This window comes from Eschrichtius robustus, chromosome 4, assembly GCF_028021215.1.
Source record: "Eschrichtius robustus isolate mEscRob2 chromosome 4, mEscRob2.pri, whole genome shotgun sequence".
Lineage (NCBI taxonomy): Eukaryota > Metazoa > Chordata > Mammalia > Artiodactyla > Eschrichtiidae > Eschrichtius > Eschrichtius robustus.
The window spans coordinates 125672707-125691974 of NC_090827.1; the positions used below are offsets into that span (position 1 = coordinate 125672707).

At 35.4% G+C, this 19268-nt stretch overlaps 1 protein-coding gene across 6 annotated transcripts in view; it reads right to left on the bottom strand.

Annotated features, from left to right (window-relative positions):
* Nucleotides 1-19268, bottom strand: part of CAMK2D (calcium/calmodulin dependent protein kinase II delta) — a 284407-nt gene that overhangs the window by 17806 nt on the left and 247333 nt on the right. For all 6 annotated transcript variants that reach the window (XM_068543349.1, XM_068543347.1, XM_068543348.1 and 3 more), the window contains one exon: nucleotides 17137-17185. In XM_068543349.1, the coding sequence (XP_068399450.1) occupies nucleotides 17137-17185 (49 nt within the window). The remainder of the gene's footprint in view (nucleotides 1-17136; nucleotides 17186-19268) is intronic.

Consider the following 19268-nt stretch of genomic DNA (forward strand, 5'->3'; position numbering starts at 1 on the left):
TCCAAATCTTTCTCAGATCCATTTCTTCCTCTCTGGGCTCATTGCCATTGCTCTGATTCAGGCTGTACGGATGTTCCTAACCCCTCCTGCCCTGAGGTCTCCCCCCTCTCCTCCCATACCCTCTCCTCCCATACCCTCTCCTCCCATACCCTCTCCTCCCATACCCTCTCCTCACCAGCCCCTCCTCTCCTCACTGCTGCAGAATCATCCCTCTATAGAACAGAGCTGACCGTGCTGTCCCCCCACTCTCTGGAGGCCAAAGCTCACACTTCTTTGTTTGTTTGTTCTTTAAAGGTTTAGCTTTTTTTATATGTATCATCTTAGCTTAGCAATTCTACTCATTTACTCTTTGTCAATATTTATTCTATTTATTCCCTCACATAAATCATACTTGTGTTTTCTTTGGTCAGTCTCCCAAGGCAATAGAAATAAAAGCAAAAATAAACAAATGGGACCTAATCAAGTTTACAAGCTTTTGTACAGCAAAAGAAACCATAACAAAACAAGAAGACAACCTACAGACTAGGAGAAAATATTTGCAAATAATGTGACCAGCCAAGGGCTTAATTTCCAAAATATACAAACAGCTTATACAACTCAACAACAAAAAAACAAACAACCCAATTGAAAAATGGGCAGAAGACCTAAATAGACATTTCTCCAAAGAAGACATACAGATGGCCAACAAACACATGAAAAAATGCTCAACATCACTAATTATTAGAGAAATGCAAATCAAAACTACAATGAGGTACCACCTCACACCAGCCAGAATGGGCATCATCAGAAAATCTACAAACAATAAATGTTGGAGAGGGTGTGGAGAAAAGTGAACCTTCCTACATTGTTGGTGGGAATGTAAATTGGTGCAGCCACTATGGAGAACAGTATGGAGGTTCCTCAAAAAACTAAAAACAGAGTTGCCATATAATTCAGCAATCACACTCCTGGGTATATATCTGGACAAAACTATAATTCAAAAATATACATGCACCCCTATGTTCGTAGCAGGACTATTCACAATAGTCAATATATGGAAACAACCTAAATGTCAACTGACAGATGAATAAAGATGTCATACATATATATAATGGAATACTACTCAGCCATCAAAAAGAATGAAATAATGCCATTTGCAGCAACATGGATGGACCTAGAGATTATCATACCAAGTAAAGTAAGTCAAAAAGAGAAAGACAAATACCATATGATATCACTTATATGTGGAATCTAAAATATGACACAAAGGAACCTATCTATGAAACAGAAACAGACACACAGACATAGAGAACAGACTCGTGGTTGCCAAGGGGGGTGGGGAGGGATGGACTGGGAGTTGGGATTAGCAGATGCAAACTACTGTATATAGAATGGATAAATAACATGGTCCTACTGCATAGCACAGGGAACTATATTCAATAGCCTGTAGTAAACCATATGGAAAAGAATATGAAAAAGAATGTATATGTATGTATAACTGAATCACTTTGCTGTACAGCAGAAATTAACACAACATTGTAAATCAACTATATTTCAATAAAATAAATTTTAAAAAATTTGCTCTATTTAATTTAACTACTACTTCTCCATTTCTCAGAGTTATTGGGTACCTGCCTGCCAGAGACTTGAAGGACAGGGAGGTCAAGTGACTTACTCAAGTCATCCAGCAAATTCAGAAGCTGTGCCAGGGCTGGAGCTGTATTTGGCTGAGGTACTGTCTGCTGTTTAATTCACTAATCTATGTTCCTTTCCAGCCCATAGTGCCTAATTCAATATTTTGAAATCATAAACTTAAATGAACTACCTAAATGTCTTTGAACTTTCTCTGGGAAGGTAACTGATGACTTAATAACTGAGCCAGAGTTGTAATTAATTAATACACCAATTCCACAAAACTGGGCATCCCATGGCTTTATCGTCTTTTTCCGTGCTGCCATTAACAAAAATAACTCTTGGGAATAGTTTTTATTTTAGGCAAATATACAAATTAGGATCATTTTCATGTTCTGGGTAGTTTTATAGAAAAAGGTGCCTATCAACTCAGCTATGTTTGGAGTTTCCTGTGCAATTAACAGCTTGTTTCTTAGTGACTATTTTTATTTTACTAGTTTGATATATTAGTTAATATTTGGGAGAGTAATTTCCATTATTTTGGCTTTTAAAATCAAAGTCATCAAAGATTCTGGAGTTGATTGGTTTAATACTCTATTATATAATATTTTATCCAAATATAACACCTGGAAATTACCAAACTTCTAGTCAAGACTGCTTTTCAAGAAATTATTGTAAAGCTCACTTATCCAGAAGTCACTTGTTCAATAACACCAATATTCAGTCTTTTAATTGCTAGAGGCCCTCAAGATTTAAAAGATAAAATAAATTATTCAAATCATCTTTGTACTTTGCTCTATAAAAACCTAACTACTCTGAGTTTCAAGGCATAAATTGTTAATTGGGGAAGAAGTACTATTAGTCTTAGTCCTGTTAAATTGCTATGGTCTGACAATAAATGAGTGACAAATATTTAAGAACAGAAAAGTCTGGCATTGGGATCATTTAGTGTAAGCAAAAATAGGTTTAGATTTTTTAAAAAGGTTTGTGAAGATATCATTGGGTTACAAAATATGGCTGTGTCATTCCTAAGATGAGTTTGAATCTGAAGATGAAAAAATATTTACTATTTTTTTAAAAGATTAAAGGATGTGTAAAGTATTTATAAAGATTTTCATTAAAAACAGCTTACATAGAAGTTTCAGGGTCTAAAGAAGCTATATATAGTTATATAGAACATTTGCTGATATGAAAGAATTCAGTGCATCCACATTAAAGTAATTGGGTAACTTTTCTGCCACCTGCAGCTGACTTGCAGAAGCTAGAAATAGGACAACATTATGAATACCATTGAGTATTCTAAGTATTAAGATGTTTTATGAATTAGATAGGTGTGGTACCACTTCCAGTTAAGAGTTGACGACATGGAAAAAAAAGAAGATTTTAAGAAAGGTTCAAAGATTCATATCAACTGCTTAGATTTAAGATTAAAATTGTAGTCTCCGGGCATCAGGTGTATATATTTGCATGACGAGAGAAATACTAAGCATTCTCAAGAGGTATCTCTTTCTTCCACTGCAGAACCAAGGTGATGGTCAAAACTATTGTCTCGAAAGAAAAATCAGACTAAGAAAAGAGAGAATGAGACTTAGGATTTTTAAATATTTGGAAAGTTATTTTTTGCCTTGTTTTTGGGGGGCTTGTTTTGTCGTGAATGAAATCCAGCTTTCCCCAAATCTTGGAACTGTAATGATTCCAACTAACCCCTCCAATCAATTTTACATGATATTAGCCAAAACAGGGCATGTATCTTTCAGGTCAAAAGTAAATGCCAACCTGCCCATGCTCTGTCCTTCAGTATGGATAGGCAGTATAAAACATTGAGAAGGGCTAAAGTCTTGTGCAGCCGTGAGTGTAGGCTTTTATTTTTTTCAATGATTTCTACTGCTGTTGCTCAGCTTTTAATTAATTTAGTTTCTTTTAAGTAACTTATTCCTTTATAAAAAGTATAAAATTTGACTTCAATGAAAAAGAGAATTCACTATATGCTTAGATAAGTTTATTTATAACTACACTTTCCTGAATAATTTAACTGGTAGATTCATGAGCGCGCCCTTGGACCAAGAATGCAGGAGGAGCTTAGAAGGCTATCCGCTCTGGTACAGAACCATCATATATCTCTGTTCATTTTGCAAAAAGCAAAAATAAAGAACAAAAAGATCCACCAAAATTAATTGAAGTGTGATGTCTTTGGATTTTTTTGAGGAAGACCCAGGCTGACTACAGAGTATAAAAAAATGTTATTCTGTGACTACATTTATTAAGTCCCATATATTTTTTTAAGGTCTTTTCCCCTTGTTTCCAGGTTCACACAAGTCCCTAACCGCACTTCAGTATTTCTCACACCAGTGTTTGCTTCAATGAGGTTGACACTAAGCAATTTCCTCACCCACCCCTGTACAGATTATACAGATATTTTAACTATAAGAACATCATTTCCCTTCTTTGTAAGTGTTAAATAATACTCATCTCATTGTGACCCATTTCCCTTGACGAGACTGACAAGATAAAACAGCAGATCTTACTACTGCTCAAGAATATGCAGCAGCGTTTGCTGTCATTGTAATTCCACGCTTTCTAGCTAATTCTCATCTTCAGCAACTTTCACTGCAAAGTCTATCATTATCCAATCCATGCTTCCAGAATCATTGAACGGAAACTGCAAGAGCAGATTAGGTTTAGTAAAGTGGAAAAAAGAGAGGCCAATTCACAAAATATGTCATAGAACCCAGTCACACCACACATTGTTCAAAAGAACTAGAGCATCTACAATCAATAGTAAATTAGGGAACTACCGAAGAAAGTTAATGGAACAAATAACGTATCTATAGTTAAGGAATGTTTTTAATTTGGAAAATTATGGGAAATTAATAGACTCTCTTGATCAGTCAACTGTATAATGCATTTGTCTACAGCATTGTAGATCCAAAGGCCAGGGCTCGATGTAATATATGTGCCTATATGCCTAACTTTGATGATCTGATGATTATTATAGCCTTCTGAGATGTCAGACCATGGACTGAAAAGGCATAGCAGTAGTCAGTCTGGATAAATTTATAATGGCTTATCACAACTTGCAAGACATACTTAAGGTTTGGAGGAAAATAACCTCCCATTTTCACCACAAACACACACACACACACACATTCACAAAATGATGTGAATTCCTGTAACTCTTCTCATGTCCCCATGCATTTGACAGAGAGCAGTGACAAGACTCCTAGGACCAAGAGTCATTTCTGTGATTAGTTACTACATTTTTCAAAACTTAATTTGGGAGGGTGAAAATATCTTATCAGACCAAAAATTCTTAAATGAGTTTTCATGGCTAATGCTTTTTATTAAAGTGATATACCTCACACTGGCACTATATAACCACTTTAGCTCTGGGATATTCTGATCTAAATTCAGCTTAGAAAATTGATTTAAAAGTATGTGAACCAAAAATGTTGCCTACCATTTCAGTAAAGTACGAGAATGTTGTTGCCATCAAGACATCAGCCCCTGCAGCCACCCCTGATGGTGCACCCTGAGGGGAATTCAGGATGGAAAAAAACGAGGATACTGGCCCTAGATAGTTAAGATGCATATCAAAGGAATTATTTCAATGAGCCCAGACTCTTGCATCTTCCCATACATAGCAAAGCACTAAATTCACTAACTTGAGATGTCTGTTTTTGTGTGTGTGTGTGTGTGTGTGTGTGTGTGTGTGATTAGCAGTAATCGTTTGATGTTCCACTAATTTTTTTTTGTTTTTTTCAGCAAAAACTCCTACATACCCTGGCTCCTCCCTTACCTCTTTGGGACACTTCCTCAGAGCTATCTGAGAGGCTGCCTCCCAGGCTATAGTCCTCAGTAAGGTCCTCGAACAAAACATAACTCTACTTTTAGACTGTGCATTATTTTTTCCTGTTGACAAGTACTTGTTGGAATATCTTGGCCAAATTTTACAAGACCAGTAAAGTTATTCTTGTTTTAATCAATGTGACTATAGAAAGAATTACATTTATGAACTATATATTTCAGAACTAACAACATATTACTGTTGCTTTCATTTATTCTAGGATATATTATAAATGTAAATTATCATAAAATGTAACATAGTAGATACATATTTGTGAGTATAAAATACTTTTTTTCCATTACTTGTTGAATATAAAAGATGAACATTCATCAAAGACACCATTCAGGTTATCTGATGAGTAATTAACAGTCCACACTTAGAAACCTGAAGTTCCAGGGGGACAGACCACTTAGAATGCCTATAAAGGTTATCTTTAGCACTTGCATAGGCAGATTATACAACACATCACAAGCCACTGAAGAGGAAATTCTTCAATAATTCACAACACTGCTCATGTTAGCAAATTCTAGTACAGACTCTAAGGACCTTACCAACTCAGATACAGGAGCTTATACATTCATCCCAAACAAACGTTTTGTTTGTTTTATCCTCCATAACAAACAAGCAAGCACCACATTTCATTTTTATTAACTGTTCATATATTTAAATAGCGTTAGTAAGTTCCATCTTAGTCTAATCTTTTTTTTTTTACTTATAAAGGTTATAAATGAAGAACTTCTATTTCCTGAAGAGAGATTTAAAAACACAATCTCATATGCTCATACCGTTTCTACACTGGTCACAGTACCTCTAAAAAAATCACTGGAGTCTCTTTAAAGTAAGCTGTCTTTTCTGTCATTCGAGACTGTTAAGATTTTCAGAGGTAATTCTCTATTCTTCAGCAGTATCTTTACATTTTTGTTCACCGTAACTCTATACAATGTAATAGTATACAATTTTTTTTTAAATTAGAATACTATAATTCTCAGTAAACTAGGTTAAGTAGAGAGTAAAAATACTCTGTACTCAAAATAGACACCACCACAGCAAGTTATTTTCCCCAATTGAAAACATTCTCTAGTTCAAGTTGAAAACAAATGACATTCTGAAGCAGAATTTCTTTATTTTCTTTCTTTTAAATTTGAAAACACATAGTGATGATGGGTTTTTGTCTATTACTCAAACTTTCCCTAAAATCCCAAATTCTCTCCTTAACATTTGCCATCTGTGTTTTGCTGGATAGACATAGTGTAAATAACCACATGTAGTGATGTTAATGAAGAAACCAATAATCCTGTAATGAATTACTTCAAAAACAAACAAATAATAGGTCTTTCACACTTAAACTGTTAACTTCTGTCAAGATGGTTAGTTTCCCTCTGAGGAACACTGAACCGGCTAATCACATTCTCCAAGAAGGACATTTTATGTTATGGTTCTTGAGATAGTTTGCTTGAGAATTTGGCATAGATACACTCCTTTTAAAATATGTATTTTACTTTTGTCGAAAACAATCAGTCTACATACTTCTCTTTTATTCTCATCAGGGATAATCAAGACACACTCAAAATAAGCCAAGTTTTCAAAATACGTGAAAACATCCAGGGATAAAAGGATCAGTTTAAATGAGGAAAGACTGAGTCATTACTTAAAATGTTATGTTTAATTAAAAACAAAATATGTCTCTAAACTCAAAAATTTTCAGATTTCAAACAAAATTAACTTAATGCAAAAACCTCATAATTAATTTACTAACTTATTAAGTGCCTACTACATGATATCATGGAAGCAAAAAAAGTGAATTAAAATAATCTAATTGTTTAAAATTCATGTCAAATTAAAATAATACTGTTACCTTAATAAAAGCTTTTTAAAAATATTGGCTTTGGTTTTAAACCAAATATGAATTTATTTTCTGTACTTGGGCAGCTTCTTTGTTTGCTTATGTAAGTAGATTGGCTGGATTCTATATTGTGGGTCTTAACATTTACAGATGTTTACCCACTTATCAAGATAAATGGCTTAGAAAATAGAAACACTGATGCTACAGTAAAAATCACAGGTCCCTTTAGATTTATGGACTCTTTTAGTAGTGAACCTCTGTGCTTATATCATGTACTCATAGGAAAGAATGGCCAGAATTAATATAATTAATTTTGCTGACTACCATGGGCCAGGCATTTAACAAATATTATCTCTGGTTAACATGACTACGTTTTGTTATTGTTATTATTGTTAGGTTTGAACCATACGAAATTTTTACTTTTGAAGGTAAAAAATGGTTAAGTATTGAGACATCATTACCTCCACTGTACACAATATGACTCACAGAGGTTTACATGGGCAGCTGGATTGCTTAGCTCATAAAGGGCTGGGCTGTAATTCAAACCTACTATCTTTGACACCAAAACACATCCTCCATCCAAACAGGAAAGAGGATCCTGTGACTTACTTTTGAAATTTTCATTTTGTATATTTTTAGTTTCTAAATTATGGGGTGGGGGCAGGGAACATGTGGACAAAAACCTATGGAGATAAAAAGTTGAGATGTGATCATAACTTTTAGAGAATTCTAGTCTTTTTAGTGACTATTAGGACATGGCATGGTTGATTTCTATCTTATTTCCTTCCTCCATCAATTAAATACTTATTATTCCTACTCTTGCCAAACACTGGTCTAGATACTGTGGATATAAATGTGGACAAACCAGTCAAAAATCTCTGCCCTGAAGAAATTTATATATATCCTAGTAGGGGGAGAGAGACCGTCAGCAAATAAGTAAAATCCATATTCCAGATAATGATAAATACTAGGAGAAAAGGAAAGCAGAGAAAGAGAATGGGAGCACTGGATTTGGAGGGAAACAATTTAAAACAGGGTCATCAAGGAAGATCTGAGAGGGTAACATTTGATCAGAGACTAAAAAAAGAGAAGAGGCAGCAAGCACATGGAATCTGTATCAGAACATATTAAGCAGGGGATGGCAAGTGTAAAGGCCCCGAGGCAGCAACCAGCTTGATACGTATCAGGATAGTGTTCCTGAGACATCTAACAGCAGATGAAGTCAGATAGTAAAGGGAGGTATAGCTGGAGGAGGTCCTGATCACTGAGGGCCTTATAATCCATTCTAATGACATTGGCAGCCAATGGAAACAAGACATAATCTGATATATTTTAAAAGCATTACTCTGACTACTGTGTTGTGAATAGACCATAAACAGGTAATACCAAAGCAGGGAGACTGGCTAAGAAGTCATGTCAATAATGTAGGCAAATGATGCTTTTGTGGACCAGGGTGACGGAAATGGAGTTAGTGAGGAGCAGTCAATTAAAAAAAAAAATTGAGTGTACTTTGAGGGGAGAACCCGTAGGATTTGCTGATAGACTGGGTATATAAGCAAAACTGAGGAGACAAAAAAAAAAAAGCAATACCTATAACTAAATCTGTCTTTTTGTACCAAATATGATGCTACTTTTCATATGATGGACTGGCACATTCTGCTTAATAACACTGACCAAGGGAAAAATGTTACACTATTACATATCAAAAGAAACAAAGAAAAGATAGACTACCTAATTCACTAAGTGTTAAGGATAAACATTCATGTACCTTGGAAGAAACTTTCTTTAACATAGAATAAAATTTTAATGCAAAAATAGCCATTCATTGGGGAAATGGACCAGCAGATATAATTTCATTAAAGAATGTACTACATGACTGAGAACTCCTTGAGGGAAACGGTAAGCTTTTTTGGCCTCAGCCTAGTCTGTCATATCTAGTACATAGTAGGTGTTCAATGATCTTTTTAAAAAAACTAATTGAATCCGAATTTTTCAAATAGAGGTCTCTTTGTTAGGAATTACATGTGTTACATGCATCTGAAATGTTCTGTATTTGCTCACGTATGACTATTTGTAGCTATGTCCTTATGTTTGTTTTTCAACGAATATATTATTCTTGTTTTAGAATTATCTGGATACAAGCCAGAAACAAAGAAGGTACGTTATCATGCAGAATCATCTTTATCTTTTCTAGACTTACTCATGAGGGCAAGAAGCGTGGCTAGTGCCTCCGTAGCGCACCTTACACTGCAGGTGCCCACGGAACATTTGTTGCGCTAAACTGAATAACGAAAATACTATTCCAAATGCAAATAAATAAAAACCCTTTACTTCTAGATAGTCTCTTCTATAAAGTGCCTTCATTCAGTAATGCTGCTTTTGCTTCTCCCTGTAATATCTTAGTTCTCCATTTAACATATTGGTCTGAAATTGAATGACTTATAATCTGGTAGAATGAATTAAAAAATGCACAGGACTAAGATTTATTTCTTTGACTACTTTAGACCTAGTTTCTCCTGAGAAAATCAAAGGAATTATACTGCAGAAATCCATACCAGAAAAAAAAAAAAAAAACACCATAAGGCCATTTCACTGACAAGAAGAATCACTAAAGGATACAAACATACAATTTCACGTAATTTCTAGATATGTTTAATTCATAGAAAATAATACAAACTCAGCAGAGGACATAGTATTTCACTAAAGTAATTATTTTATTCTAATAAATAATTTCAGAATTATAAAGTTCATAGTTAATAAAAACAAATAATTATGATTTAACTTCTGCGTAGAAATTCATGAGGTCAAACAGTAATTTTAGATATTAAGTAATTTTATATAGTAGATACTTTAAAAACATGGAATACAACCCCATAATAACTCTTACTGGAATGTAGTTAAAGTACTAATTTTACAGTCCATTAGTACTATAATAACTTTGGATACACAGGTTAGCAGATAATTTTTTCCCATTGTAATAACATTCCCTAAAACTGCAGTGATTTATTCCTATGAGCCCAGTGATTTAATTCAACTTTGAATTAACTATCTTTCTATAGTTATTCTGAATAGTTTATATTATTAACATATATTACTTTATTATATATTATTGTACAATGTATAATTGCACATACTTTAAAAATATGAGACCTTATAGCAATCATTTAATAGTACTGCATTAAAGTGGGGTAGGAAAAAAAACTTGCAACTCTGTATTACTGATTTCATCATCTAAATTCTGTAACCTGGGGAAACCTGAGCCACAGCAACTTGCTTAAAGCAAGTTGGATAAAAGCTGGAACTACAAACAGTGTAGACTCTAGATTCCAATCAGATCCTTGCTAATATTTTTTTCCCTCAGTTAAAAAAAGTAATAAAGTTATAATCCAAAAAAAAAGATAAAAGGAGACAGAGAGAGTAATAAAATATTCTAAAACTTGCACATGTTAAATTTAGCAACTTATTAAATTTTTATCAGGTAATGGGAAAAATAGATGCGTGAAAAGAGCAAAGTCTTAACACTCAATATATGCAACTATATTATAATGTAAATTAGATCTTGTTGACCATGAAATTTTTGATTATATAAATTAGTAGTCTGATTACCTCCTATATTAACTGGCATATAAAGTAATATCTATGAATAGTAAATGTTAGATTTTTAAACTCTGAAATTTTAAAATAAATTCAAAGTTGAAAATCTGGTAGCTTAATCAAGATTTGGAAACTGATGGAAAGAATCTTATAACATATATGCTTTTAGAATTTATGCAGTATTTAATAAAATAATGCTACATTATTTCCCTGTGGAGTTTTCTAAAAGTGTATGAGAATTTTTTGCAAATTTGCTAAAAAAGCCATTTATAAAAACTTAGAACTGAGAAAGGGTATTACTATAGAATGAGCCTACGCTTCTCTAATGATAAAATGAGTAGCTACATGCTTTTGTTGGTTGGTTTCATTTGTTTTGTCTTGATTTCAGACTTTGTTTTAACCTGGGGTTGGCAAGAGTTCTTGACCCCATATTTTGTCAGCAGGGCTAAACAAGCCTGAGGCTATCACTGACAAATTTAAGATTCAAATCTCACAGAAGGCAAAGAGTAAAGAGAAAAACAGAGTGAGTGCGGAGGGTAAAATAAAGGAATGTGGGAAAAAAAAAAGAGAAAATGAAGTAATTTTACATCGGTGGTAGAATGGAATGAATTCTGCATCAGTCCTATAAGTTATTGATCTTGATCTAAAAGTTAAAAGATCAACAGGTAGACACACACATGCAGACAAGAATTTTTCTAAATAAACCTTTTTAAAAATCAAAGTTTGGATTAGAAACCTAGAAGAAGTTACTGTACACTGCACTACAGGTCTTCTAAGACACTTTCAATCTAATGGAATGACATAATCATCAAAAGTCCTTAAATAAAATATCCAAGAGTTTCTCAATTTGCAGATTCTCTTGAAGTAAGAAATGCATGCAAGGCAAGTGCTGAGTTACAGACTGCTTAAGGTGCGAAGGAGACTGGCATCAAGCGGTCCTCTGCCCCAGGGAAGCCTACACAGAAACGATGATTTGCACTAAACAGTAGAATTTGAGTATTTAGTCATCACACTGTCCACTACTGTCCAGATTTACAGAAGACACTACTGTCCACTACTGTGATCTGTGTCCAGATCACAAAAAGCTCACTAATCAAGTGATTCTGTAGATTAGCTGAGACCATGACATCCAGGTGTCATCATATACCTGCCTCCAGTCAAGAGATAAGGCTGTCAATACCTGTGTCCTTAAACTGGGCCTTATGCAAACATTCTACGCAGCTTCATTACCATCACCTACTTGTCAGCAAAAGGAAAAAGAGTATAAACAAGCATGAAGTCCCCACATGCAGCCAGTCTCACATTTCTGCAATACATTTCTGCTTGCGGTACAGAGCCCCACCGGCCTAGAGCTGTAAGAAAGATGAAATGCAGCAAGAGATCCAAGCAGCTGCTGAATGCTGAGCTGAAGTGAGATGCCGGAAGCAGGATGAGCGACAGAGATCACTTAAGGGCACACAGGAGCCCAGCGTCGACAGGGGTTGCACAGCTCTGGCATCCTGTGAAAGAGCAGTAGATGGACCAAACTGATGTGCACGCATCAGGAAGAAGTAGCTGACTCTGAGCATGGGTGCTGGGCAGGCTAGGAGGTGGAGAGACATTGTGGCACACAGCGACAGGCCCTGCAAACCGTGGCTATAGCCACAAACCAAAGGACAGTCTTCACATGTATACAGCGTCAAAAGGACCACTTTAGGGACACCCACACCCACTGAGAGCAGTACCGCCAGCACTACTGTCTACTCACGACAGGCCACTAACGCCAGCTGTTTGACAACACCTGAAATTAGTGAATTACTAGACATATATTCAAAATGGAATGATTATTTCATTAATTTTAGACCTAAAAAAATCATATTTTGAAAACACCATAAATTCTAATAGAAAACCTTTTTTTTTTTTTTTAAGTGTATAATGGCCTGTTATTATCACAGTGCTTCTATGGTAATAGCTATGCTTCGTTAAGATGCTTATTTGTTTTTAAACTATTAGTATCTCTCTGTTACACTGAATTTATTGATGTAGCGTCAGAGATAATATGTGGATTGAGTACAGGACAAAATTAGGAAGCTGCTCACAAGGTCAACACTAGGAAGTCAATAGGTTGCCTTGGAGAAAGAAAACACAGGACCAGAAGCTTTTTAAGAGGACTTGTAAAACAACGCCAAGCCCCTTAGGGTGACTGTGAGTTGGGGCAGAAAAATGTTGTGGTTATAACTCAACGCTGAAGGTTTTTAAGAAAAAGAAAATTAAAGGACGTTCAGATATGAAATACACTTACCTTGGGTCTCACTTTTTCAGTAAGTTTTCCTGATATTTATTGAATTAAATGTGAGAAATGGCTTAAATGGTAGCACAGAAGATTCATATAAAGCACACAGAAGAATGTTTTGCCTGAGGTGTTGAAAGCTCTTGAGTAAAACTAGTTCACAAAGAGAAGACGTGGAGCTCAGGCAAACAGTAGACATTTAGTAAACATTCCCTGAATGAATGAAGAAACTGAGATAACTTAGATACAAATCAAGGGTGACAGGGACCGGGGCCTCTTGAAAGCCAAAGGCCATTCTGAATGGAAACTAATAAGCAGAGTTCAAGGAAAATGGGTCTTCCCCAAATCCCGGCTCTCTAGGTGCTCTAGGTTCCACTGAATGGAAAGGACCATTAATCTACTACAACTTCTGCTTTCTTCCTCCTCTGACAGCTGGTAGTCTTTCTACCCTTTTCCTCCAGAAGAGGCCAGAAAAGGGTACCCTGTTGTTGGTTCACCTCATTTCTTCCTCCGGTTAGGTCACCATGATGTTTTAATTCCCCCTCCCCGTGTTTCTTTACAGTGGAGGGGAGGTAGACCTGTCCCTGCCAGGTTGGTCCTCAGGGACGGGACGGAATGTGCACCACACTGGCAGGGGAAGCATGCGATATGGTGTTCAAGGGATCCATACCCCACCACGAAAAGATGCCAGTCGAGGTGCTGGTGTTAGGGGGGACGACCAGCAGGAAGGAACGGAGCGTGTGGCTGAACGGAGGGGAATACGCCTTTAAGAGTATGTTAAAAGTTGTGGTGTTTCACCCTGATAACAAGGTTGTATATAGAAACGATAGAGTTGGAAAGCGTGCGTGTCGAAGAAAGACACGCAATTTTGTGGATAGGATATAGTTTTGTAGTGAGGGTGTGGTTTTGGTCAGGGGATATAATTCATTGGTCTTTGTGAGCTCCTAGATGTTGGATATATGTGTAACTTTGGGTTCTAACAGAGCTGGACAATAAACACATTCCCTACCAGGCTATTCAGAGCTATGGCAAACTCTGAGGTAAAGAGAAAAGAGTACAGTCATTCAAATGTATAAATATACGAGGGTCTTTCTGAAAGACAGTGCACTAATAAATGGAGAGAGTCCCACACAAGCCTATCACCACCATAATAAATGTACCGAAAACATTTATGACAGTTTTACGTACCACCTGTCTTACAGTAAGAATGATGGCCCGGGTGATCTTTCAAAGGATCTTCTAAGTCTTAAAGTTTTCTGATACCATTCAATATTAAAAAGGTTAACCACCAAAAGGCTGTATGGGTCTTAAAAAGAACACAAATGAGGCCTAATATATATACGACTCTGTGGCCACATCCACCCTAGGAAAATAAAGCAGACACTTGAAAAATGTATTCATTGAGTTTAAGGAAAGGAACCAAGGCACTTTGGGCTCACTTATCAACTGGACGTTTCTTTTGATCTCAGTATTACACTTAATTTCTCTAACATCTGGTGTGTGTAGACTCAGCATAACTATAAAGACAAATACTGTCTCAATTTGGGAAATCCCAGCGGTGAGATGAAACCCGTATCATTGTGATTTCAAGAGAAGAACTGTTGAGAAGTTCTGATATAATTCCATTTCACCAAATAAGTATAAGCTATAAGGTGAGACTGTCAGGGACTCTGTTTATATATTGACATTTACACAGATTAATAGCAATCATCCTAAGCCAATATGTAGTATAGGGAAGAGTCCAATTCAGGTGAGAAAGACCACTTATTAAAACCCTGCTTGTAATCACCTAAGAATAAACATATTCCTCAGAGGATGACTTGCATACAGTGAGGTGTTGGTATTCTCCTAATTTTATTCAGTTATTTAAAGATTCAGTCTCACCAGTGAATAATGCACAGGTTATTTCTTCTTTTTGATTCCTGTTCAGGAGAAGAATGTAAAAAGTCATATAAACATTTTGTTTGGGTGAAAGAGCTAATGAGTCCAAAATACTTGTAAAGATGATGCTTTCTGAATCATTGGGAAAGCTAAATGGCACATCTGCTTATTTGGTTGAAAAAAAAATCTCTTTATCTAATAAGACTGGCATCAGTGATTCATAAAATTACTTCAGTTCAAATTTTAGCTCAGAGGCAAGAGGGAGATGAATAGATCTACTAGGGCTTCCCTGGTGGCACAGTGGTTGGGAATCCGCCTGCCAATGCAGGGGACATGGGTTCAAGCCCTGGTCCGGGAAGATCCCACATGCCGCGGAGCAGCTAGGCCCGTGCGCCACAACTACTGAGCCTGTGCTCTAGGGCCCGCAAGCCACAACTACTGAGCCCATGTGCCACAACTACTGAAGCCCTCGCGCCTAGAGCCCGTGCTCCACAACAAGAGAAGCCACCGCAATGAGAAGCCTGCGCACCGCAACAAAGAGTAGCCCCCGCTCGCCGCAACTAGAGAAAAGCCCGCATACAGCAACGAAGACCCAACACAGCCAAAAATAAAATAAATAAATTTAAAAAAAAATAGATCTACTAAATAAAATCCTCGACACAGCTATCCACCTTTCCACTGTAAATAATGACTGACTACCTCTAGCAAAGTTAGGTCAGTGCGTTAGTAATCTAAATAGAGACTACATTTTAAGTGTCAGCTGTTCTGTATGACCAAAGAGGAAGAAGTCAGCAGAGGTGACTAGCAACTTGTGGTCTATAGTCATTTTTATTTCTTAAATAGCCTATATGTCTCCTTGACCTGAGAATTTCCAGGTTCTTTATTCTATAACATGAATACAATTTTTCAAAATTATATCTTACTAATGCTACCTACAGAATTAAAGCCTATGGGGATACTATTAGGTAATAATCTTTCCAGATAATGTTTAATTATCTGATGGATCATTTCTCTGAATTTGTTTTATACTTCTTTTCCTTTAATACTTCTGTTTTAAATATCCCTGTTTTTACCATTCTTTTTCTGGAATGGCTTCTAGACAAGTGGCCTGTAGGAATTGTAGTTACATATACTAAATTAAAAAAATAAGAATACAAAACTGCATAAACAATTGCAGCAAAATTAACACTTCTAAAACAGCCCTGAGTGAGAGAGGGCATGGACTTAAATATACTACCAAATGTAAAATAGCTAGCTAGTGGCAAGAAGTCGCATAGCACAGGGAGATCAGCTCGGTGCTTTGTGACCACCTAGAGGGGTGGGATAGGGAGGGTGGGAGGGAGACGCAAGAGGGAGGAGATATGGGGATATATGTATATGTATAGCTGATTCACTTTGTTATAAAGCAGAAACTAACACACCATTGTAAAGCAATTATACTCCAATAAAGATGTTAAAAAAGAAAAACAGCCCTGAGACCAAAAAGAAGAAAACTGATTGCAAATGTGTGTTTAGTATGTATGTGCAGAGGCACTGAGAAGTTGTCGAGAGAAATGCTGGCAATGGCTCATATATGGAGCTAAGAGAACCTGGGCAAATGAACTGAATGGAGATCAAGAATATATTGGAAAAGTGCATGAAAATCTAGGTTTAAAAGGCTGCCAAATGCAGAATTTCATTGAAACCCAATTGAGACTACTGAAAGTTTTAAAAAATGGTTATTCTCATGCCCTATTCTTGAATATAAGTTGTTTTCTAGACATACATATACCTTTTGTATTACCTTTTGACTGATATATTTAGAATTTGATATTATGATCCCACACATTCATTACTAGTTTAAAATCACAATGTCCTTGAGTATACCACATGCTGTCTATAGTTTAAAGACAGAGAAAAGAATATAATGTGAAGAAAAAATGGACAAAATCAGTACATATAATTAAAATAATAATGCACTGATAAAAAGAAAATTATTTTTGTGTCTCAGAATAGGCCTAGTTTCTAAACTTATTAGTTATTTGAAACAGATACTTTTCTTCTGATATATATGTAACTCTGAGTTGGGATTTTCTATTTCTGGTTTAATCATACCTTTCACATCTTCATCCTCAATTGTTGTATTTGAACTCTCAGTTGACTCCTGTTGAGAAGAAAACATTTAAAGTTGCAAACAATGAATAGCTTGACTTTTCTTTTTCTTAAAAAATTGGCAAGTGATATACATATCATGCAAAATTCTTCAGCAGGCTGTGCGCATATGCCGACATGCAAATGTACAAATATATTACGTGGTTTTAACAGAAATAAAATGTCAAATGTCGCAAACGTTTCAAAAAGGGAGTACTCTGGTTGCCTAATCCCCGAAGCATGATAAATCAAGGTGATTTGTAGAAGCAGTCAAAGTATGCAACTTATTTTAAGAGCTGTGTAAGGATGTGTTGTGTTACAGTGCCCCATAAGGTGTGCTTTCTCTAAGTATTTATGAGAAGTTGAATATATTAGCCTAATGAATTTGAACCTTAAAAAACAACATTTTTTATCCCCAATTAATTAGTAATTAGTCCCTTCTTTGTGTAAGGCACTATATCAAGCAGTAAATTTATAGGCTATTTATCAGCCTGACTTCTTTGTAGAGAGAAAAAGCATTTAATTGAATCATTCGACGAAGAAGCTGAGATATGGTGAAGGTGCTTTCAAGAAGAATTTCCATGTTTGTGATCAGCACAGTGGAATTATATGAATAATTTACTTTCAAGGATAAATCAGATTTTTTTCATTCATTTCTAAATGAGAAACTGGCTTTATTGATAAGAAACTTGCTCCCATAATGAAAAGACAAAGCTATTTCTTTGTAAAACTACAAATGAAGTTGCAGATTAATAAGCACAGTTAAAAGGACACTGTAACTGCCAGTATTAAGACACGTTCCTTAAAATGGTTGACAAATTTTTCCATTAATTATGTATTAATAAAATATTTCTAGCAAAGAAATTTAGTAATGTTCATAAGAAAGACACAATTTTCTACTTGGAATGATTAAAGGCTACTGCCAAAAAAAATTGGAAACTTCTAATGGATAGCTATGTGTTCAGCAATGAAAACAAATTTTGGAAAATGATGCAAACATTAGTGTACTTTTAGAGATTCAATATTCAAAAAAATGATCAATTTATACAACTATGATATATAATATTTAATCCAAAGGGACAGACTAATCAAAGATATATCCAGAGTCTCCACAACATAAAACCAAAGCAGAGTCTTCATGCGTTTCTTAATGTGACCTAGTATTCAAATTTAAACTCAAGATGAGGATAAACCCATGCACTGTAAAAATACACTAATTCATGTAAGCAGGAAATATCATGCAACAACTCTTACAAATGACATAGCTAGAATTATCGAAGTGTCCACTCCAGCTGCTATGCTTGGTCTTTCACTTGCTAATGATATTGAAAATAATTGTTCACATGTGTCATGCTCCTGACTACCTCAAGTCTTTTAGGGACTTGGAACATTTTAAATGTCATGACTGTAAAATACATCTCATATTAAGGAACATAACACTTCATGTTTTTTTACTTTAGTGATTTTAATATTGACCAACTAAATGTTAGACCAGAGGAAATGTGTTTTCTAAGACTTTAACACTAGATAAGAGTAAGGAAAAGTAAGACCCATGACTATACTTAAAATTTGAGAAAAGTCTGATGAAGTATTTTTCCCTCCCCTTAGACATATAATAACGGATGAGAAGTAACAAAGCAGAAAGATGGACTATGTTCGGGAACTGCCTCCTTTCATCCTACGGACATGTATACAAGTACTGTTAATTAGTTAACCTGCTATGCAAACAATTTACAATGGATAGGAAACATCATAGTCTTCTTTCAGGATAAGCAGTTACATGTCTGTTACTGAAATGCATATAATTCAACAAAAACAAACATACTTCACAAGAAGTGAAACTCCCTGATTATCCTCAAGTCCATGTCAAACAACAAAAACACCACAAACAACAGGGAATTAAAAGAAAACAAAAAGCACACTATGACAACAGAATGAATTAAATTCAAAAGCAACATTAAACTTAAACAAATAACTATGAACTCAAGTTGATTTTTTTGAAGATAGTGGAATGATATAGCAAGAAATTCTAAAATTTCATGCAGAACACATCTAAAGTACAATGCAGACAGGCATGGGGGGGAAAAAACCAGATG